Source organism: Syngnathus floridae, chromosome 6 (assembly GCF_059516105.1).
Source record: "Syngnathus floridae isolate MCC-2025c chromosome 6, RoL_Sflo_1.0, whole genome shotgun sequence".
In the NCBI taxonomy this organism is placed as follows: domain Eukaryota; kingdom Metazoa; phylum Chordata; class Actinopteri; order Syngnathiformes; family Syngnathidae; genus Syngnathus; species Syngnathus floridae.
Window position 1 is genome coordinate 6,330,354 of NC_142418.1, and position 24,048 is coordinate 6,354,401.

Sequence of the window (24,048 nt, forward strand, 5' to 3'; positions counted from 1 at the left end):
CAGTGCAGCCATATTTGTTTTCTCAACAGGTCACCTTTGTCAAGGCTTGCTGAAGAATGAGCCAACGGAGGTGCTATGCTCTCTGGCAAGAGAACACATCTTGGGGAAAAAAAACAAAAAAAAAACAGGCTTGCTTAGTGTAAACTGTGAATTTGCGGAGAAACCTCCAAAAAAATCCCGTAGATTGAGTCGTTATTGATAACTTTATGCAAGCTATTTTCAAGGTGTTGAAATTCACAATGGACACAAGGTTGAATTTCATGACAAAGAATAATTTTAAGATCATGATTTGGTTCACCACAAATCATCATGCATTTATTCCATTTCACATTTACATGATGCACTTTTAAATGAGCAATCGTGTTTGATGTTCTGCCACGTGCATATCAAGAGACGATGACGTCACGCTGCCAGGAGCGGAGCTGCACTTTATTTATGGGCTCGGTGTGTGGCTACTTTGTAAGGCAGTTTATTTTTTTGCGCCTTACCTAATACGTGCAAAAAATAATAATTCTCCACTATATTACATGTGGTCTCAGATTATTAATATAATTTTATCATGAAGCTATTGTTGAAGTCAAGGAAAAAATTTGCCTAATTTCATAAATTCGAAACTGTTAATGAAAAGTATGTACATTACATGACGTCATAGTTTCCATTCATTTGCACAACCTACACAACTACAATAAATGGTTTGTCATGCTGTGTGACCCATCCTAGTCCATGTTTTCCCGAGTGTGTAACCTGCACTTTGCTTCACATCCGGGCTGTGACGTCACCACCTCTCGGGTTTCACTCCAGTGTTTTTGCGTGCGCGCGCACGCGTGCACGAGCTTGTGTGTGTGCCTGCAGTCCTGGCGCGCGTCGCTCGTCAGTTAGCGCGAGGAGGACGTCTCGATCGCAAGGCGAAGAAGCACCAGCACGATTATTTGTAAATAACAACTAGAAACTAACTACTAGCTTCCCCCCCCCCCTCACTGGATAAAAGAGCTCCGACTGTTTTTCACCATTATTTTTTTTTCTGTTACCTGCGTGGACGTTACGGAGACTTTGCAGGAAACTGTAAGTAAAAACAGTTAAATATTTAAAAAGTCGCACTTTGTGATAAGAATTGTGCAGCGAGGGGACTTGGTCAGTGCATGTGGTGGCAGATAATGTTTTTCTGCAGGGTTGCCCTTATTGTTTTATTTAAATCAAGTCTTCTTTGAAGTTAACGACCGTATGCTCCCAAAGTCAGTTGTGATCGGCACTAGAATAAGTGCTGTGCAGGATGCATGGATGGATGGTCTTAGGCAGGGGTGTCAAACTCATTTTTTTCGCCGGCCGCATTGCTTCTTTCGGGGGGGGCATTATGACTGTCAACCCAAATAAATGTACAGTAAAAGCTACAAAACAAAATGACAAATAACTCGTTTTCAAATCAGGCGAGTAAAAACTGGTTAAATATTTTTAAAAAATAATTATTATTAAAAGTGAAGACAATTTGCAATTCTAGTAATGACACGAATTTGATGCACAATTTGTCTTCGCGGGCCACATAAAATGATGTGGCGGGCCGTATCTGGCCCCCGGGCCTTGAGTTTGACACCTATGGTCTCAAGCATCAAATTTTGAGCTTGCATTATGTATATGCACATCTTATTTGTGGTTCTTTTTCGAAACTCCAAGCAGTCAGTATAAGCCATAGTTTGCACACAGGACACTTGCATGTAAATGTGATCGTTACTTCTGGTTGTATTGCTGACTCTTTGGAGTTTTTAGCAGGTAATTACGGGTTGTTACTCTGCAACTAAATGGCCTGCTCTCTACAAACCACCCAAACCGCATCTACACGACCATGTTATCAAGTGTTGTCAGTGAGACACTGTTTGCTTTTAAGCATGAATTCTTTTAAAAATCAATTGACCTGGTTGTTCACTGTTCCAATGTTTGCATACACGATGTTATAAGCGTGTTTTGTCCCAGCAGAGACTCGTGTAAGCTTGTGTCCAAGCTGTAAAAAGTGACTACAGGCTATATTTTGTCTGTGGCTCCAATCTGTCGTGTATGCATGGCCAAGCAGATGTCTCTGGATACATTGTCAAAGGAAAAAAAACGAATTACTGGTTATTAAAGGCCCCCCAAAAAAGTCTTCTGAGTTGAGTGTACTTGTCAATGTTGGAAACATTGATGCTAGTCTGTGTGGGAGCTTGGGGGGCAGGGCACTTTGACTTTGAAGATTGGGCCATAAAATCAACCAACGTCTTCGTTGAGAAAATTGAGCTGTTTAGATGGAGAAGTCAAATGAATTAAACTTGCGTCTGCGGCCTCATTAACCAGCGGATTAGCAGCAATGCGGATGTACAGGCCGGTTGCACTCCTAATTGCTTGACCAGCTCTCTGGACCCAACACATCAATCACAGCGGGGGGAAGCGTCTGATTTGATTTTAGGCTTTGAGTCATGGGAGGATAAACAGCGCCAGCTCAATTTCACCCAATCATCTCTTTGTCAAGTTGAAGTCTTCCTATGACCTTATTTACTCCACTGTTACTGTAAAGCACTTCTAAATAGTCTTATTATCCCAGCCTGAGGCCTTCATCCGTTTCTTTAAGAAGCCGACCTTGATTAGATAGTTCTGAATACTATTTTGGGTCACTCATGACACATTTTACTTTACTTTACTTTACTTTACTTTACAGTAGCCTGATGTTTGAATATGTGTTACATGAGCAATTCATTGTTTTGTTTTCACTCGACTGCATCTACGGTGAAGTTGAATAAATTTTCTTTTCCATATTTTGTTTTATAAGTCATTTTGTCACCATGGCGCTCAAATCATCTGTTCAGCTGTGTCACCTTGACACCGTTTTATCACAGTCACAACTTGCCTTAGGGGGGTGAATAATTGAATTATTTGGACAAAAAAAAATGTGATTTGTTGCCTGAATGAGCAGCTGTTTGCTGTGGTTAAATGGAAAGGTTGAAAGGTGAAAGTCAAAGCTTAAACTCTCGGCGGATTTCCCCACGTTTTCAAGATTCTCATAAATACATTAGTGTAAATGGCTTGGCTGATTTTGTAGCACTACTTGTCGCATTTTTGGTGGCCTCCCTGGGGGGGGGGGGGGGGGTTGCGAAGGGGGTCTGTTTTGTCTTTTTGGTCTTTTCTTCTGTTGCCCCCCACATGCACTCATCCAAACTGCCTATTCTGCTTATTCAGACCGGCTTTTGTGAGGAGGGCCATTCATACCTCATGTGGTATTGAGGAGTTCCTCTGTAGTTCAAGTCTTTTCACTTGTAGTTGAGGACAGTCACCTGATGCTACGGCACATCTCCTGTCCCTTTGCATTTAATAAACTCAGATTTACAGGCTTTTTTTATTTATTTTAATGTGTTACCAATGAAAGACAATGAACCGGCTGAGACCTTCCACCTGTCAGCTTGTCAGTTAGTATCGCCAAGAGTACTCTCCGTACTCTAACAATTGCCATGCATAATACCAAAAAATTGTCAAAATATCCTGAACGACCTCCCAAAATCTCAGGAGACTTCTAATATGCAAGCATCAAACGATTTGCCATACTTTGAAGTCAGTGTTTCTGATTTGTATAGCCATTATTTCCTTTGGGGGGGAAAATGTATAAAATGCTATTTCAAAAGAAAAAGTATTCTGAAATTTTTATAATGATACTGAGGCACTTAGATTTAGGTCCACACCAACAGTGTGATTAGGTGATAAACACCTTGTGTGAAAAGAGAGCTAGCTGAGTGTGTCTTGTTCTGATAGGAAATAAGGTTATGGTGCAGGAGTCGGAATTGTCTATCGCGTGGACTTGTTTAATAGGGTCATAAAATTTGACCGCCGCAGCACTACCAGAGGAAGGATGCCATCCTACTTGGCACTTGTGAAGTGGTGATTAAGGCAACCAATCTATGTAGTGAGGGAAAACGATGCTGGATGGCCTGACCTTTTCACAGAAGTTTCTTCGAAGCGGCGTTCATTTTCGCGTTGCCGCTAACGTGAGCATAACACTTCAAATGGGATCAGTTGATCAGTTCAAATTCTCCAAGTGGTTGCTGATCTCATTTTTCCATTTCAGCTCAAGCTTCAGGAATTCCCCCTCACTTCTCGAATAAGCATTTAATTCCAGCTTTTATTTGATTTTCATATCAAATAATTCCACAAAGCTACCAACCCCTGTTGTTAAAATAATCTGATCTGATGTTAGGAAACTTGCAATGTGGCAGGCCTTTAGTTGTTAGTGCTTGACCTAGTAGTAGTAGAAGAGTTCAGGATCAAAGACCCCCCCAGCTCAATAAAAACTAAGCCTGGGAGGTGCTGACCTCAAGCTCCCCACTTCTACAGTTCACTGCTCATTATTATGGACAAGACGGTTCAGACCTCAGGAGGCTGCCCCGCCCTTCCCACTGTGAGGCAATCACCTCATCATGCTCGCATGGCCAAGTTCTCCACCTCTTGACATCTAAAGCCAAGACGTGTCCTTCGTCCCGATCCACCTCTTAAACCAATTTCTCCCTCTCAAAAACAACAATAAATAACGAAAAGTGAAGACCATGTTTTGCCCTCTTTGTGAAGCGCAAAAAAATGTTACCATATGTTGCCTTGAAATAACTCCTAACTTACTGCCGACTGTTGCGACCACAGACCACATCCCTCATAACATGTGCAACCATTTTGAGCGACGTTATTGCTAAGTTTAGTCACTCGATGTGTTTTGATAAAATATATTTATTATCTTTTTTTTGTAATTATAGCTTCTGTCACAAATGGCCTAATATTAGCCATGCTTTATTTGTTTACTGTTTGTAGGACTGGTCAATGTCAGGCCTGCCTTGTGTGACAAAGAAGCCACAATTCGAGACATCTACGCTGGTAGACAATTTTAAGTTATTTTTTTTTCTTTTTTAATAGAAAATGCCACAAATTAAAATACGTATTCTCTGTGTTAAACAGTAATGCAAGTAAGATACGATTCTTAACTGTCCTACAAGTGTAAAAGCATTTTTGGAACAAGACCAAACTTACAAACTGGTTCTGAAAACCAATTCAAACCAACCAAATCTTACCAAACCAAGACTTATGAAATAAAAAGCTAAATAGTATGAAACCCCCCCAAACATTTATAGCCCTAGTTGCAAGTTGGAAAGGTTAAGCTAATGGAAAATGAGACATGAAACTAATTTATAAAATGATCTTGCTGACATATTTTTCTTTTAATTCACATCTTTAGATAAGAGGGCAGAAGTGCACAGTTTTGTTTGGGATTGGACATTGCCCTTCTTAAGAAAGTGCGATTAAACGTGACAAATCGACTTCAAATGTTCCAGTCAGTGTTCTTGAAAGTGGACACTTCAGCAATAAGAAAGCCACAGACTTGGCCAACTCATTTATATCAAGGTCATTGCAATTTTTGGCCAATACCACATCGCTATATCAAATTCAAGTATTCGTCGTAACTATAGAGACGGAGCCATGTGGTCACGCGGTTCAAGCCTGAACCGGAGGAAGACATTTTTTTTGTGTATTTCTGTATTTTATACTGCTTTTCTATCCCTCTTTTTTTCTTTCCATGAGGTCAATAGCACATATTATTAGCACATACTGTAATATCCTCTGTGGCCATCAGGTCTAAACCACAAGACCTTGTGAATCAATTATCAAGTTTAAAGCAAATGCAAACGCTCAAGAAAGACTTTTGAAGTGGTCATGATACATTTTGATGGAAATAAACTCACCCTTGTTCCATTTCTCAGCTAAATGCATTAACTCGTGCTGTTTAAACCAATTTATTATATTCTTTCAAGAGGTTACGTGTGAATTACGGTGCCATGTGTCCATGTTGTTCTGCTTCCAACAGTCTGTAATTATCGACGTGAACTGTGGAGACTATTCCCCACCACGCTAAACTGAAACCAAACCCTCCTATTTCCCCTCTCGGTATTTGCTCTTTTCAGCACACGAGAAGCGTGTCTTTAAAGGCTCTGTTATTTTTGGGCTGCAGTTTGACTCCCTTGTGTTGAAGGCGAATCGAAATGTAAAAGCACGTGGACGGCCCCAAAGATTGTTGACATTGCTTCTCTTCACATATGTGATGGAAAGTCGTCTTTAATTGCCCCCGCACTCGTTCAACTTGGGGCTTTGCTTTATATTGACAGGCGTCGGCAGTTACGAAACCATCACGGAAATGCAACATAGTATAATGCCACGCGTGTGGTATGATGAGCCCGGGCTCCGTGTCGAATCAATTATGCCTACTTGTCACAGTTCTAAATCCCGACTCTTAAACACGTGGTTTATGAGTGACAGTAGATGCTAGTTATTTTTCTCTGACCATCGATGAGGCACAAAAAGGCTGACCACGCAACTTGGAAAGCTGCGACCAATCGGTGAGATTGGAATCCTAATCGTGTTGGGATAAATTGGCTTAAGTATGGATGTGGCAAAGCAGGCAGGACCGCAAAAGAGTTAACCTCAGTTCATATCGTAGATTGTGGTGAGATTTGTTATTATTAATAAAGGAATGGAATCGTTTTGCAAGATTCAACTTTTACGTCTAAATCATTCAGTACTGCCCTTGAGCGAGGGAAAGTATGTCTTTCGCTATCTTACACACTGAACTTCAAACAACTTAAGATATATGTATCCTTTTTTGGGGGGAATGAGGAGCTTTTGATATTTCATGAATAAATATTTGAATGTTTTTTTATTCCGACAGTGTTTGGAACAGTTCGGGCCTTTTCTATTTGGATTCTGTTTTTATGTAAACTGTCAGAGCTGAGCTGTATGATATTATTTGCATTATTTTACATGAACCAAATCCAGTATCATTTTTACTATTATCTACAGTACAGACTATTTTTTAAAAATATTTATATGTGTTATCATATAATAATATAATAAAATGTCATGAAAATCGACCAGCTGATTAATCGGCCGGGCCCAATTCAAAAACATTTCTTACTTTATTCTTTTATACTTTTATTTTGAATGCTTTAAAAAAAAAAAAAGGTTCTGTCCAGTCTAGCTGACACGTTTGCACCACTTTTCTCCCTCCCTTCTGCTCTTTTTCATAGCCATAATGAGCGAAAGGTGACTTGCAAGCATCCCGTCTCAGGCTCGCCTTCTCAAGACAACTGCATCTTTGTCATCAACGAACAGTAAGTCTTGTGTTTTTTTTTTTTTTTTTTCCACCAGAATGTCACTGGCTTGCGTTTCCAGCACGGCGACATGCTGTTGAAACTTCCGATGCCTTCCCAGCCTCTGACTCTAATTGCATCTCTGCCCCCATCAGTCAAAGGCTGTTCTAAGTGCGCTTGCCAATTATTTGTAAGATGGAGGCAGAAACTCAAACGGCCTTTGTATCAAGTGTGCATCAGCCGGTCGGAATGTGATCACTCACACGCAGTTCAAGTTTGTGACCGTTCTTGTAAGTTCCCCCTTCCAATGTTATGTCCATCAGCTGAGTTCAGCAAAACATCTACAGCTTAACCACTCAGTGATAGTATTGTTCCCCATCGGTGATCAGAATTGAACGGTGAGACTTAAAAGTAGGGAACTTGAAAGGGAACAACATATTTTAAACCAAGAACAACTTGTACGTACCACAATTTACAGTACATCGTAGACTTTCAGTTTAAATCTACAGTGCTGCCTTTCAGTCATCTGTTCCAAATTCCCAAGTTTCATTTCGTTTTATCAGAAATGGGAACGGACGCTTATGCGGCTTCGTGTCGTGCGAGAAGCATCACACCGCACGCTCTCGACACATTCCTACCCTCGCTGCGTTTCTCTCACTTCTCTGCTGCTTTTCACATAAATAGGCACAACATGCTGGTGCAAGATGACATCTAAATTGGAAATAAGCAAAAAAAAAAAAAGTAAATACCATATATTTGACTCTGCGTTAGAAAAAATAAGAGAATGGAAAATGTCAAACATTTGGCTGCTTTTCTGTGAAAAAGCTTCTGAACAAGCAGAAAAGAGACCATTTTATCTGCCTCACAGATAAAGAGGCCATGTGGAAATGTTCCTCTGACTGCACGCAAATTTGGCATTGCAATGTTCCCAAAGATAACTTTGAGGCCATCAGAGACGAATGTGGTCAAGTACAAAAAAAACAAATAAAAGTGATGCGACATCACAACTGCTTTATCGTTTGTTTCTCTCAAGTGTTCAGGGCAGGCTGTTCTCCTGATTAACTTGGTCACTACTTATGTGATTTCTGTTTCAGTTTTTGGTCTGATGCCATTTTCTGTTCCTTTGAGTGTCACACAAGTCTTTCACTTCTTATTCAAGTTTCCTGCTTTGCTGCTCATATTGAGGTCTAAAGAAAGGACGCCTTACCATTTTGTCTTTGCTGTGCATGTTTCAAGCTATTTTTAGTCATCCCCATGATTATGCGCATGATGACAGCAAATATTTGGACAGCTCACATGAGACATGTTTACCAAAACCTGACCTTCGCCATGTATACAAATGCAACATTTTGTGAATATAGTTTAGAGTATCAACTATTTATTCATATTTATTTATTTATTTTTAAGACAGATTGCTATTGGGTTAGATTAATTTCAACATTGGTATTGTCGACAATATTTTATTACAATGGAACCTCGAAAGTCGAACATGTGTGAGTTCATACAGTGTGTAATTGAGCTCTTAAAAAAAATGTTAAAATAATATTTTGTCATCTTTGGGATTTTTGGGCTTGTCTGACAAATATAAAAAAGAAAACACAGCATCAATTCAGTGGTTAAATTAAGAATGTTTCAGCCATTGTGATTTGTATTATTATTATTTTTTTTTATCTTTTACTAAATGGTGGAGGTCAGCTAATGTTATCCTTCTTTCACAGTTAACGTTAAAATGTTCCATAAAAGTTTTGTTTTGTTCTCAAAGTTGACATTATTCCAGTGTTCGAGTCTTCAAAGGTTCCATTGTGAGTTTTTTATGCAAAAATCTCACCTGACATAACATCCAGAGTTTTCTTCCCTTTTTTTTGTAGTGTGTATTGTGGCAAAATGTTTCACCCAGCGTGTCGCAGGTAAAAAAAGCACTGTTGGCTACGAGCATTTGTGTCTCTGTAAAGCACTTGAGCGTGTCAGTGTGATGAGAAGCCTTGTTGATGCGCACTAACACACATTTGAATGCTTGCCTTGCCTGAGAACCTGTTATGCATTTACATTCCAAAGTCTAATCTCTTGTGTTTGACCAAATCTTAGCCAACAGCTAACATAACACAGAAACCGGAGACAAAAGGCGAAGCTGTATCACCTTTATTAAAAAAAAAAAAAAAAAAGCTGCTGGGTAAATCTCTGGTATCACCACCTTGTGTTGACCGTGTACTGATTTCCACCAAATCTACTCTGACTCTGCAAAGGTTGCATGATAACAAACCAGTCAGATGACACATTGTGAAGAAACGTGTTGCTATAAGCATAAGCTCACCTCGTCGCTTACTTGGACAGAACAGAGGCGCATTCATGCGATAAGGCTGGTTGAGCTCTCCAAATATCCGTAAATTGTACTCCACTACTCAGCTCTACAGTCTATTCTGATCCCAGGTCTTTTGTACAGCCAAAAGAAAGAGAAAAAGGTTTGGTCCATTATCAAACAAAGGTGTTAGTTCTTTCTTTAGAAACGCTGTGTGGTCATTTTAAAATGCACCCTCAGCCAGTTTCAGTTCAGTTGCCCACACCCACACACACACATCACTGTACACATTGACACCGTTGGCTCTTCGGACCCTAATAGACACATGCACGACACACATATACACACACACACACACACACACACACACACACACACACACACACACACACACACACACACACACACACACACACACACACACACACACACACATGCTGTGCCCAGTGATCTAAAGCATCAAGCCTCATGTGCATAAGTAATAGTTTGCCTTGTTAATGACAGGCCACACAGCAGCAGAGCAGTTTCAAACCACACGCTTTCAGTTGAGCAATCTGCTTTTAATCATATTTTCATTTGCTCTTCTCTCCTTACCGCCTCCTGCAAAATTTAAAATCATACTACTGCAAACTCTGCTTATTTCATTTACTGTTATTAGCAAATGACTAGACTTAATTAATTTATGATTCAAGACATTAAGATGGATTTGATTTTGACCTACAACTTACTTAGTCTAGTAATGTGTGGATGTTTTTTAGAACAGGAAGTGGAAAGCTTAGTGCCAGACAGTAGCGAGAGTAGTCCGATGTAATTATCATATTCAGGAATTATGTATGCCGTAATACTAAGTGACTTGTGCAGGAGTCAGCCATCTTTTTATTTTGCCTTTGCGATGGGCATGCTTGTGTGTGTGTGTGTGTGTGTGTGTGTGTGTGTGTGTCTGTGTGTGTGTCTGTGTACTGCCACATACTTCATTTTTTAGATGGAGAAAATGCTCCGGAATGACAATGCGGTCCAAAACATAGCTGTTGTGTAGTTTTGTTATTTTGCTCTGACTATTACTGTCTCCTAAAGTCATAATCATAACCACTACAAAATTGAATCGGAGGGAGAAGATCTCCAACCTAACTCCCCAAATAGCACTTTAAAAGTTGACAGGCAGTCAGAATAACATGTTGTACAAAATGGCCTGAGACTTCAGTATGGGACAAATCTTGTGTATTCGTGATTGTGTGGGAAGAAGTATTGTTGAAAACAACTTTGTAGCTTTCATTATGATTGTGAAAAGTATTTCGTCATTTGCATTAGAGTGGAACCTCAAGGCCTCTCTGTTGTGACTTGTCTAACAATTTTTTGACTAACTTTATAACATTCCTCACTTCCAATTGAAATTGTGGTCAATTATTTACTTTGGAGGTTCCTCCATTAATTTGTCCTCAGCCCACCGTAATAAAAACATTTAGAACTCCGGTGAGGGATGTTAACGAATTGTCTTATTCTGCTAGCACTTGTACAATACAATAGATTTTAATTTCACCACGCGGTGAGTTATTAGAATGACTAAAGCAATTAGCAATTTTCCCTATTGTTCTTCTTTAAAGATTACAAATTTCACAGTGCCTTCATGACAGATTGTCTCTTCCCTTGATGGCTGTTGCAGTGTTTTAATGGTCATTTGACACATCATTGATTGTGGTTCACTCAAGTTTTGACTTTTCACTGCAACTGCAGCAAATCTTTGGTGCTCATTAACCGGAGGAAGCAAATCTCAGCGGCCAGTCATCACTTTCCACAGGAAACTATTTTAGGGTTAAAAATTGTGTCCACTTTGATTCAAAGCAGCATGAGTCAGCTGCTTGTCCAGTGTCAATGAATTATTCAGTTTGCTGACACGGCAATCTTTTAATAATGAAAGAGTAAACCTCATGGGTGGTCATTAGTACCGTATTTTCCGCACTATAAGGCGCACCGGATTATAAGGCGCACCGTCAACGAATGGCCCATTTTAAAACGTTGTCCATATACTATAGGGCGCACCGGATTTTAAGGCGCACCTTCAATGAATGGTCCATTTTAAAACTTTGTCCATAGTATAAGATAGATACATTTGGCCCGTGGGCCGGACTTTGGACACGCCTGCTGTAGTGGCTCAAAATTAGTCCATATATAAGGCGGACCTAATTATAAGGCGCACTGTCGGCTTTTGAGAAAATTGGAGGTTTTTAGGTGCGCCTTATAGTGCGGAAAATATGGTAGTTATCTAATATTTTGAATGGAAAAAAATGTTGCTGCAGCTTGTTACTAACAAAGCCAAACAGCCTAACTTCGACTCAAGATACAGGTAAGCAATCTGTGTTAAACATGCTGCATGAGATCAAGTATCATGTGAGTGGTGCCTGCATCCCCCTTTTTTTAAAATTTTTTATTTTTTTTAATTATTTTTGTAAACTGAGACCAAGTCATTCCATATTATGGTTTCTCGTATGTGCACCCTGATAATGACGGCATGGAATCCGAGTGTCTTTGCTGCTCCAATCGTTTCGGGCTACTATGTAACAAGGAATGACAGACGGAATAAAATAGAAGCACGACACCATGTAATCTGAGGATTTTGGGGTCAGGGGCATCAAATGAGCAAGTTTGCCGAGTGAAATGGAGTTTGTTGCGTGCTCAGTCAGTGACCCAAAAGACAGCGCAGTGCTTCTGTGGTGTCATGTTTCCAACTGGATTACAACGTCGTTCCCCACCTAAAGAATGTAGGACATCCCCGTGGGCCAGACACAACTTGATTTACACGGTGCTCAACCCGATGACAGCTTTCCTGAACGTGTAGTAAGATTCATATAACTGCTGTCGTATGGCTGTATTTCAGTTCGTCAGCATTCTCAAACAACTGGAAATGTTTTCTCAAGTGACTGCGGGTGTCGTTGGCTCGACTCTTTGTTCCAAGATGAGATGTTGTGGCAAAAGTTTGAACTCAAGTGGAATGATAGGTCATTAGACAAGAGAGGCTGCCTGCTTCCGTTCTTCACGCCAATCTGCAATTTTGGATTTCAAGTGCTCTTGTTTGGCTTGTTTAGATCTGCCGCCAAAGTGCCGGTGAATGAAAAGAAGGAACAGCCAAAAAGCACCATGAGTGAGGCGTCCAACAACATGAGCAGCGCTGACTCTGCCGCTAACCAATCCAGTGCTGCAGCAAGGGTGAGTTACATAAAGTAATTGTTGCAGTTTGCAACAGACTAACAAAAAGTAGTGTTTTGGAAGGAAACAATAACTGGCGTTCATGTTCTATCTGTAGGCATCGAGACCTCCCAAAAAGCTTCATAATTTTGGAAAGAGATCAAATTCTATCAGGAGGAATCCCAGTGCTCCAGTCATAAAGAGGAACTGGCTCTATAAGCAGGTAAACAAAGCACTTCTGACAATATATGTTATAATTTCTGTAGGCAAATTCTGCACCAGGATGGCCTCTGGGTTTTATTGTTTATTTCTCAATAGATCAGTGTTGGGAAAAAAAAAAAAAATCTGTATTCCCTTTTGGAATTACTGTGGCCAGCGAGAGACTACACATTCACGTTTTTGCAATGTTTTTGTATGCTGACTTCTATTTGACATGGATGAATGCGAGTTTACATTCTGTGCGACCACATAGTCAATTGTTTATTTTTTTACTTTCCCTCTTTTTATTTAATTTAATTGGGTAAGGCAGGTTATCAATCACGTAAATAATATAGAAATAATTTCTAAAAAACTGGAATTTGAACAGGGGTGTGTAGACCTTTTCATGTCCACCACACATTTATATGCATAAGATGTCGATGCCATCCAGGATCTGATTTCTTAGTCCACTTTTGCTGTTGGGTCAGCACACCCGCTGTTTGAATAGCAGTCCTTCATCAATGCTCCCGCTCGCAGCAGCGGGGAGAAAAGGGGGGGATGCTTGAGGCGCTCGTTTGCCTGACAGGACTCTCAGGCGTCCTAAGTGGCAAGCTCATTTAGTTTTGATTGCAGCCTCCCGGCACCGTCCTTTTACTACACCAAGGCTTCTTTTGGTCCAGCTGGCAGCTGCTGTTTCTTTCACAATTCTGCTACCCTGATAAAAGCTGGATTTTCACTTATTTCCTTGCCTCTTAGGAAGAAAAAGAGAAACCCTTCAGCGCATCCATTGGGGTCATCTGAATGCCTCTGTGAAGGCAAAGTGAAATGCTTGTTTTTCAATTCGGTCTCATTAAAGTGATGCTTTTGCTAGCTAGAGCATTCCAAGAAGAGCTCCACAGAGCATAGTGTCAATTGTTTTGACAAAACATTGGCTAACAGTTTGTCATTTCTTTTGAATACTTTGTATTATACCTCTTAAACACTCAACGACCAATAAAAACTTTGTATAAAAGCTACAGCAAACAGAGAAATAATTTGGCATCCCCACAGGCGGTATTTCTCTGCTCAACGTTAATAGCAAACAAATTCTCATTATGAAAATCAATTTAAAAACCTTTCATTAATTTTCCGCAGTATTAATCAAGAAAATGTGGTCAAATGCAGAACAAATTAAGAACCTTAATTGTTCTGTTTAGTTGATTTTTTTTTTTTTTGTAGCTAACGGCATATCCTATTGTTCTGGTGTTTTTGCAGGACAGCTCAGGGATGAAGCTGTGGAAAAAGAGATGGTTTGTGCTGTCAGATTTGTGTCTCTTCTATTACAGAGGTGAGTCATTGTGACTAAAAGCATCATTCAATGCCACTGCTTCCGACAACGGTGCTCTTAGCAAGGCTCTCAACAAGGCTGTCTAGCCTCAAGCCATGCCCTTGGCATCTATACAAGACCCAAAGAGTCAAAAGGGGGGGATGTGAGAAACACGGCTCGGATTATGCCGTCTAAAAATGGTTTTGTCCAAAGAAGCTGAGCTGGAAAATGGGCTTTACACTGATTTAGAGTTGTGAAGTGAAGTTTCCAGGAATCGGGCAAGCTCCGCTCACATTGTGGTTCCCATAAATCTTCTATTTTTCCTGACGACATCTTCAGACGCCCTTGTTATTCAACAATTCAACATGTGTGTGTGTACTATATATGCGTGTATATATGTGTGTATATATATGTGTGTGTGTATATATACACATATATATATGTGTGTGTGTATATATATATATATATATATATATATATATATATATATATATATATATATATATATATATATATATATATACACATTTACGTATATATACATATATGTGAGTGTGTATATACATATATGTGTATGTGTGTATTGCAAAATGTCAAATCGTTAAGCCCTGTTGGAATTAGTTCTTCTGTCAGATGGCCCTCATTGCAGATTGTGTGTTGTAGGATTCCTATCATGCAGCAGACACGCGGAAACTTTTATTCCAGCAATGCTGATTCCGCTTGCTCAATTAATGCCGACCCACTCATTCTGCTAATCAGCATGACATCAAGTCTGTGTTTTTTCTGCTGTCTGACGGTGCCGCTGCCTTCTTTCCGCCCACTGACTGACAAAAGGCATAGGCAGAAGCGCCGATCCCAAAGGATTTACATAGATAGGCATGTTGAGCAATTCCATCCATCAGCACAGAGTGGGTAGTGAGTGTGGTCATGAGCTCTCCTCTAATCTAGCCAAAAACAACTGCTCGCTGTCGTATTTAGCAGCCAATTAAACTTGACTCTGGATCTTGCACGGTATCAGTTTATATCCTCTAAACACAAGTTTGATACAAAAATGTTCTCCCAATGTTGTCAAATATGTACCAGAAACTAAATAGATCAGTTTTACAAAAAAATATTCACAATTTAGGATGGTTGTATTTGTTACAATTGATTAGCTTAAAAACAGCACAGTTAGGCAAATATATTTCCCTGGTCACTTGAGGTGATTTATGAAACAGGCCAAATAAGCGGCGACTTAGATGTGCTGATGTTTTGTTTCCCTGCACACTTTCTGCTGTGTGCAGAGCTATTGTAAGTATCAAGATGGGAGGTGAGGTTCTTGCTTAAAACGCAGAGCTCAATGTAATCCCCCCTCTGTGGAGAGCGCTCTATTGTCAATATGGAGCCACGTCTGCAAACTTAATGAGGATTAGAGCTGTGTGGAACTTTGAATCAATGCTCATCTTTTCCGCCAACTGCAGAATGTAACTGCGACGTGCACATTTGACAAATGTGCATAACGCCTTGAGGTGATCAAAGCAGCCATTTAAATACACCTATTTTGCTTTACAGATGAAAAAGAGGAGGGGATTCTTGGCAGCATCCTCTTACCAAGCTTCCATGTATCCATGTTGTCTGTTGATGATCATATCACCAGAAAGTATGCCTTCAAGGTCAGTGCTTTCGCCATCAAACAGCGATAGAGTGACTAACAAACACAAACAATAATTCTGAAGTGAAGCAAAAAATGAAATAAAATAAAATGAAATGAAATTTAAATAAATAAATAACAAAAACAAACTTTGGTGAGATTGCAGGGATACGGAGACACTTTCCTAGTAATTGACTTTTAAAGAGCAGTAATGCAATGTCTGTTGCAAGCCAAAACATTATTCCGATATATGGGAAACATTAACTGGGTTCCCACTACTTTTGATTTTGGGTCCTTCCTAAACCCTGAAAGTCAACAAGTTCTCCTGCCAAGCCGATCTAAGCACAAAGGGCTTCAACCACACAGCCCACTTCTTTTCCAAACTTGTCACATGCTTTAAGAGGTGCAGTAGAGGTCATGAGGTAGCTCTATGAGGAGGCGGATGTTGCCTGTCCCTCAATATTTTGCATCATGTTTTGGATAATTAGTATTTTTCTTCTTTGGAAACTGGTAAACAGAATATTGAGGTTGTCTCATAAATAACCATTGTTTTTCTCTGTCACAATTGAATGTGTTGCTTTGCTGGCTGGAGAGGCATCATTTGAACCATGCAGCAACATGCCCGCAGTAACATTCACAACCTGGTGAGTATGATTTCACTTTGGTGGATCTACTACTCTAATCTGGGAAAATGCCTTGTACTGATACGCTCATTGCCATTTGTCTTTCTTTTTTTCCCCCGCTAAGTCAGCAGCTTAGATCAAGTGTACCATTTTCAAATTCTCAATGTTGCCTTTCAGAAAACCTTATCATGCAGGCGACACACCCCAATATGCGGACGTACTACTTTTGCACCGACACAGCCAAAGAGATGGAATCCTGGATGAAAGTGATGACGGATGCCGCACTTGTGCATTCCGACCCCGTCAAAAGGTTTCTACATCTTTAATCATTACGCTTGTACATGCTAATATGCTACGTTGGAGCATTCCTATTTAGTGTAACACAATTGTGCTGAATTCTCATTGTAAGTTGGTTGGCAAAGATTCAAAATAGAGGTCATTTACCTCCAGCATATGGGCAATTTCATTTGAGGGAAAGAAACCAACGTGTGCTTTAGGCATCTCATCACCGTGTGCGCTACATATAATGCTGGCCACACTTTTGCTAACGCATCAGTCGAGATGATAGTCTTTGCCATTTTGTGTGAAATGTTATTTAGCAGCCTGCCTCGATTGCCCTTTAAGCATTGGTGAGCAGAGGCGTAATGATCAAGTGCTTTGTAGCTATGCAGTGCTGCACAGACTAAAATCAACTGAATGGCACTGCAAAAAGTGCGAGCCTGCTAAAAGGCAATTGAGCGTTGCGACACGGCTGTGTAATAAGCGTGGTATTTCTGTACTTTTTAGTTTTTTTTTTTTTTATGGGTTTCACGTGGTTTCAGGTAGGCTGCACGAGACATTATGCAATTGTTTCACTGGGTTCAAGCACAATCTCTGAAGGAATGCTCCCTTGTTGCCGGCCCAGTAAACCCGTCTGATAAGAGGAATGTGCTGATCTTTGAAGCGTTGACCTTGAGTCAATCTAAGGCCAAGGAGCAGCGGTGTCAATTACCTTCAGAGACCTCCCAAAGAAGCACAGATTTGTAGAGAGCAGCAAATGGATTTCTAGCTGTTGAGCAGCACTTTTCAGACATGCCCTGGCAGGGGCTATCTCTTGTTTTTTTCCTTTTTTTTTTTAACTGGAGATATCATTTTACACACCCAGTTTTCTCTGGGAGCTGGAGGAAACATTCTGCCCCTCCTTGTCTTTGTTTTAAAGCAAAAGCAGAGTATATTGGTGGTATAACAGTAAAAAAAATTAAAAATCTATCATTAATTTCCACCCAGGATGCCGTACTACAGTTAATAATTATTGGACTGTTGCCAATCAAACAACAAAATAAGTCATCGCTTCCTTGTTGATAAAAATATATTCAAAAATAATTCAGTGTGTTATCAATGTCATCATTGTATTTGTATATATAATTATATTTCTTCTTTTGCCTGCTGTCAGGTTGGACAAGCTAAAAGTGGAACAGTGTGGCCCTCAAGAGGTTAATCACATGGACAATCACAGGCCTCCATTGACACAGCCCGAAATCGAGAACAACGAGCGCAACCGGGAGGCGGACCGCGAGCATATAGCGGAAGAGGACAAGAAGCGGCGAGACGCAGAGCGCTACGGCTTCCAGAAAGAAGGCGCCAACCCCGATCGCCCCCTCACCAAGATCAACAGTATCAAAATGCAGCCAGCCCAAACAGCGGCGGCGGTCACGGTCAAGCTCGCCACGCCACGGACCCCGACAGAGATTGATGGCTCACACCAGACCCCCCAAGTCAATGGCGGCGGTGAACCCGGTCTGGTTGACAACGCCGGAGTTCCCCCTCAGCAAAGTTCAAACTACGAGCCGGAACGGACTTTGAGTAGGACAAGCTCCATGCAGCAACTGGAACAGTGGGTTCGCACGCAGAGAGGACGCACCCAGGATGATGACACCAGAAGGTTGGTTTGGTTAAGTAGTATTCATGTAAGTCGTTTCTGAGAATTTGAACAAGCAAGTAAGGAGGTCTTCACGTTACAGCTTCCCATTTTCTGCATTTCAGTGCGTTTGACCATATTTGACTTGAAAAGGCTCGTCCTCTGGAACATTGAATAGTTTCAAAGCCGCCTCTGCCTTCTTTAATCTCACTAAGCGTTGCAGACCAGTATGCAATAACGCCAAGGTCTGACAGGAAGTTTGAATGGAAACTTTCTCGTTGCCAGCTGTACTGTTTTTGAACCCAAGTGAAGCAATGTTTTTCTTCTCTGGAAAAGGTGTCGAATGTCCAGTGGTGTTCTTCTGGGTTTCTGTTTACTGACTACACATTGAAAGACAAAACATTGTTGGGTTAGCGTTTAGTCAAATTCCATAAACGTGAGACAGTCGTATCCAAAATGAAGGGGTTTTGTCACCGGCCGTATATTTGGTTTCCGATAATAATCGGCAACAGGCTGACCAACATGAATCATTGTCAGTGAATATTGTCGCTATCTCTCGATAGGAAGGATCCAAACAGATTTCAGTGATAGACATCAGATGGTCAAAGAGACAATATGTGCTTGTCCGTTTGCCTTCTTTCATGGATAATTACAGCAAATAACTGGATAGTATTTATTTATTTTGCTTTGAATGAGTCATTTTAGTCGTCTAATATTCTGGGAAGCCATTTTGCTATGACGACTGTAGCTCTGTTCCAAGAAACCACAGCGTGTTTTGTTTAGTACCGGGGTAACGTGTTTCATATTTTTACTGTTGGAACCTGGATATTTATCCACAAACAAAAGCATCTCCGTTTGTTTTGATTTATGTTTGAATCATCTCAGTCCATGACGTGCCCACTTCTTTTCCTTCTGCAGCATCACATCGTACCAGACACTCCCTCGGAACATGCCAAACCATCGAATGCCCCATGTGCCTCATTATGGCGACGGTTACCGCAGCATGCCCAGAAATAGCATGACGCAGAGGGACAGCATTTGCAGCATGTCGCCGTCGTTATACGACCAACCCTCGGGTCTCCCGATGGCTGACAAGCGCCGCTCAGTGCGCTCTGACACCATGTGGCAGCTGTACGAGTGGCAGCAACGACAGGCCCACACCAGAGCGCCGCCGATGTACGGCCATATGGCCAGCCCCAAAACCATGATCAACCTTTCGGAGCATGCGGCGCCCACCTACTCCATCCCACCCTCGCCTTCTCACGGTTCCCTGTCAATGTATGGCGGCTATTCTCAGCTGCCGCGATCGTACAATATGAGCAGCGCCCGCTCCGAGATGGCTTCTCCCATCTATCAAAGAGACTTGAGCATGGAGAGGCGGCAAAGGCACCAAATCCCTATGGTGAGTCAAGTTCTGAATGAGGTGTTCACCTGTTTAGCAAAATCTTGAATGACCATTTTTTCAAAAGTATAGAAACCTCTCAAATTGAAATGGTCCCAAACACATTCAGAGGTCAAGATATTTTCCCTCTTAATCTTGCTAATGCACAGCTGTGAATTTAAAATCATTCCACATCATAATGCTGACGGAGAAATGTGCAAAGCTGTTACATAGAATGTACCTCAACATCAAAATTATAAATATTCTCTTTTATTAAAAAAAAAAAAATCGAATAATTCCATCAATATTTCTTCATAATGTCGATGACTTAAGTATTCATTTACAATTTAGGAAATGTTTTTGTTAGGAATGGGCGCGCACCAGTCAGTATCGGTAAATCATAGTTCAAAATATCGCTACTCGCAATACCTGTATCGGCCGCCATCTTGTGGTCACTCGAGTGGTATCGATACTTGGTATTGGTGATTATTAGAATATGTATCTACATGTTCTTGTTGTTTGACATGACGGCAAATCTTCACACTATTATATGATTTGAATAAATTCACCTCCTACATGAAAAGTTAAACAGAGTGAATGCCCTTGCGTGTCTCTTTCAGTATGCCTACCCTCCTGATAGGAGGTCAATGCCCGTAGGAATCCCAGTTCAGGCCATCACTGCCCAGTCTCTCCAAGGCAAAAGTGTAAGTCATCATTGGTCTATTAGCTACATATGACTAACTTGTCAACATGCATCATTATGCTGCCGTGTTTCTGTTAGTGTTGGCTTATTTGGATTTTTTTTTTGGTCCATTTATATGTGACTTCTATCCAAGATGACCTTGTGACAAACTTCCCAAGAAGAAAATCAGACAGTTCTTTCTCCAAGCAGTCAGATTAAGTCTATGCCGACTTTAGTCAAGAGTCGATTCACGCCAGCAGAGATTTAAAAGCGCTGTCAGTCTCAACTTTTTAAGCCAGCTCAGGAGTATGTCAAAGTCACTGCCGCTAGCGTGAGAAGTGCTTTCCTGCTCTCAGTGTTGAAAGGCTCCACTGTCGGGAATTTGCATGCTGCCAACACTTTTGGCTAATTTCATTGTTATCTGCATGATCTGCATTCACTACCTGGGAGCATTGATGCATCTCCTATCCTGGTGTGTTTTCTCCTTTTTGCCTCCGATGTCCCTGCTTGATAATGGCATCCCGCAACCTCACCTCCTTTGCAGCCCGAGGAACTGACTTTGCTTCTGATAAAGCTGCGTCGGCAGCAGGCAGAGCTAAGCACTGCCCGGGAACATACTCTAGCACAGCTTACGCAACCTAACATGGATGGCGACAACCCAAAGGTCAGCCTCCCCCCAATAACCACCATCCCAAAAATATTCCTCACCAGGCATGTTACTTATTGTGACGTGTGTATGCCATTCATCTCCCACCTCAGCTATCCATCCTGGTGTGCCTGTTTTTACTGATGGGGGGGGGACATAAGCTCCTCTTCTTCAAAATCTAATCAAACATTCAATTCATTTTACCAGGCAAGTGATTAAGTTATTTCACTTCTCTAAAGAGTCTGGACAGATGTTAACAGTGAAGCAAACTCAAAGCCATGGGCAAGCTTAAAGTGGTTTGGGCAATTGCCACACGGCGTCGTTAAATCAGGATCCCCCGCATTTCTAAGTCTACTTTAAGATGTTAGACTAGAAATGTGTATGTTTTAGGTCAGCAGGGTGCGGGATGAGAGTCTGCCATTACTTCAGACGAATTGTTCCATCCACTCCCAGATGTGGTGTGAAGTCAGCTTTACCTATGTCTCAACTTTCTTCTCCTCAACGGTCCTTTTCCTCCTGTTTTATTAAGTCGTCCCACTCGTGTACATTCTTGAACGTGTGACAAAAAAGGAATATAAAATGTCCTTCATTTGGTATCAATCTTCTTTTTTTTTCTTGCTGCCATGACACTAGAACGATGTTCTGTCCCAGCATCTCCAAAGGACTCTAAAGTATTTGGACAATCAGGTGGGGTGATTCATGGTTGCATGGCCCTTGCTTTATTATTATTATTTTTTTGCCACAAACCTGTTGTTATATATGAATAACAATGTTTGCGTTTTATTATAGAGTTTGGTCAGCTACATAGTACATAGTGGTGGTAAAATAATTTATTATAAATACTTCAGTTGACTTTAAAAACTGTTCTGAACATGGCACAATAAAGCAGAATTTAGTGGTTGTTTGTTCTTCAGTCAAAATCCTGATAAGTGGAAATGTATAATTTCCAGACAATAATTGTTACATATGGAAGGATTTTGTAGCCTTGATGTTCCTCATTGTCCGCTGCACTTGTGCATTTGGAACAATCTCTTCTTGTTGGTAAGCTTCACTTTGTGGTGCTGTATCCATCACTATTTTCTTTGTCTGCTTTAATTCCAAATGCAAATGCGTGTATATTCGTCTACCAAGCATTTTGCAAGTGTTGTGTTTGAATCCACTTGAATCCACTGAAGCACTGTTGTAAACTGACTCTACTGCTCCTCATCTTCACGCCGGACTAGATGAAGGAAAATGACCCTTTAATCGTCATGACTCACACTTTGATTGAGAACTCGGCCCCGAGGCCTCAACTTTACCAGCAAGTAAGGCCAATTTAAGGCTTAGGCTTAACCTCATCCACACGTTGGCTGTTTTTAAATGTTATTTTTTTTTTTTTTTTGCCTTCAGTGTCCAAGTCCTCATGACACATGAAGACTGATCTCTCTGTATTATGTTGTACTGCCATGCATTGCTTTGACTGTTGTTATGTTGAGAAGTCATGACAAAAAAAACATGACTTGGAAATGAGAAGTACAATGTTGTCTTCCTCATAATCGAGATCATTTGTGGCCTGGTTACAGTTGCATTTTGAAGCTGCTGCAAAGGGGGAGATGAAAAAAGCCTTAGCAAGTGTCTGAAGAGATTCGGGGGGCTGATCACCGTCGCCTAATAGCGACCCCCCGTCTCTCACCCAGTCGGCATCCAACAGCTGCATTGTCACCTGTTCAACTGCTAGCAGTTTGTCACGCTTGTCACGCCGCAACCCGCCACATCATGTGACAGTCTGCATGTTGTGTGGGAAAATTTCTCACATCCTGATTTATCTTTCTGTCGTGTGATCCAACCAAGTCAAAACTTGACAGAAATTGTCGTGGTCATGTTAGTTTTGTGCAATCTGAGATGAACTGAAATGATATGACTCAGTGAGATGACTTTGTTGGAGTTTTAGACAATGCATGCCACTTGAGAAGACTCTGACTAATGTTTTGTTTTGCTTCACAGCTAAATCCAGAAGACCCTAGAGAACACAGCTACATGCCAGAAGAAGGGGACATTGACGTATGCCCAATTTTATTCTACTAACCCTAAGACATGCCACGTCCAGCTGCTACGCATGGAGAGTCACCGCCTTTGTGTTTTTTTCTCCTTAGACCAAACTTAGCCGATTGTGTGAGCAGGACAAAGTGGTGAGGACGCACGAGGACAACCTTCAGCAGCTGTACAGAGAGAAGGTGACTCATCACTCAATAACTCATTATAAAATATTTTTTATTCTATTGAAAGATTTAGAAGGCTGTCTTTTTGTCCACTATTAAAAGCCGTAGCAAACAGAGAGCATTGGCAAAATTCAAATGATGAATTTATGCAAAACCCTTGACATGTTGTGTTTTCTATTTGGTTGGTGTGGCGTGTAAGAGGTCAAGATATTAAAGGACGAATGGACATGATGCTAACATACACGTTTTGATAAGTCAGCAAACCCCTCTTAGCATCTAAACAGGTTTCATGTTTAAAATGTATATTTCATAGTTTTGCATATTCGGCGGTGTCGCTTTGTTGAATAGCTAATTTTGGACATTGTTCTTAATATCTCTGTGAGTGTATCTGGAAATGTACAATAATTACCGTTCATAATATTTTGTTCCGTTATGGTCCAATTGCTCATTAACTAGGCAGCTAATGTTGATGAATTGTGTCTTCCTGCAGCATACTCTGGAGACAGCACTGCTGTCAGCTAGCCAGGAGATCGAATTGGGTTCAGACAACCCGGCTGCCATGCAGAGTGTCATCCAGCAGAGAGACTTACTGCAGAGCGGCTTGCTCGGCACCTGCAGAGAGCTCTCCCGGGTTACAACTGTAAGGCCATCCTAAATCCTTTCAAATGTGTTTTTCCCGAGTGGGGTGTGTGAAAAAAAAATTGTGCTTCTATCTTTTTCAAACCAGGAATTAGAGCGGTCATGGCGCGAGTATGACCAACTAGAAGGAGCTGTAATTCTGACAAAGAGCAACCTGCTGGAGCAGCTCGAAGCGCTGGGAAGTCCGCAGGTAGGATTCGTCTCCAAAATAAAGACCAGAGCATTAATTCGGGGAG

The 24,048-nt window shown here is 41.0% G+C and overlaps 1 protein-coding gene across 11 annotated transcripts in view; it reads left to right on the forward strand.

Annotated features, from left to right (window-relative positions):
• The window catches only part of LOC148396190 (pleckstrin homology domain-containing family A member 5-like), a 50,023-nt gene that overhangs the window by 20,165 nt on the left and 5,810 nt on the right, over window positions 1-24,048 (forward strand). For 4 of the 11 annotated variants that reach the window (XM_088378406.1, XM_088378405.1, XM_088378409.1 and 1 more), the window contains exons 4-19: window positions 7,074-7,157; window positions 12,513-12,633; window positions 12,731-12,835; window positions 14,065-14,137; window positions 15,668-15,768; window positions 16,564-16,679; window positions 17,802-18,290; window positions 19,185-19,668; window positions 20,268-20,351; window positions 20,874-20,993; window positions 21,609-21,662; window positions 22,199-22,279; window positions 22,959-23,015; window positions 23,108-23,188; window positions 23,664-23,813; window positions 23,901-24,002. In XM_088378406.1, coding sequence (XP_088234532.1) covers window positions 7,074-7,157; window positions 12,513-12,633; window positions 12,731-12,835; window positions 14,065-14,137; window positions 15,668-15,768; window positions 16,564-16,679; window positions 17,802-18,290; window positions 19,185-19,668; window positions 20,268-20,351; window positions 20,874-20,993; window positions 21,609-21,662; window positions 22,199-22,279; window positions 22,959-23,015; window positions 23,108-23,188; window positions 23,664-23,813; window positions 23,901-24,002 — 2,302 coding nt within the window. Of the gene's footprint in view, window positions 1-852; window positions 1,063-7,073; window positions 7,158-9,005; window positions 9,044-12,512; window positions 12,634-12,730; window positions 12,836-14,064; window positions 14,138-15,667; window positions 15,769-15,790; window positions 16,391-16,546; window positions 16,680-17,801; window positions 18,291-19,184; window positions 19,669-20,267; window positions 20,352-20,873; window positions 20,994-21,608; window positions 21,663-22,198; window positions 22,280-22,958; window positions 23,016-23,107; window positions 23,189-23,663; window positions 23,814-23,900; window positions 24,003-24,048 lie in introns of those variants that run through there. The other 7 variants (XM_088378414.1, XM_088378413.1, XM_088378407.1 and 4 more) reach the window with 7 other exon arrangements.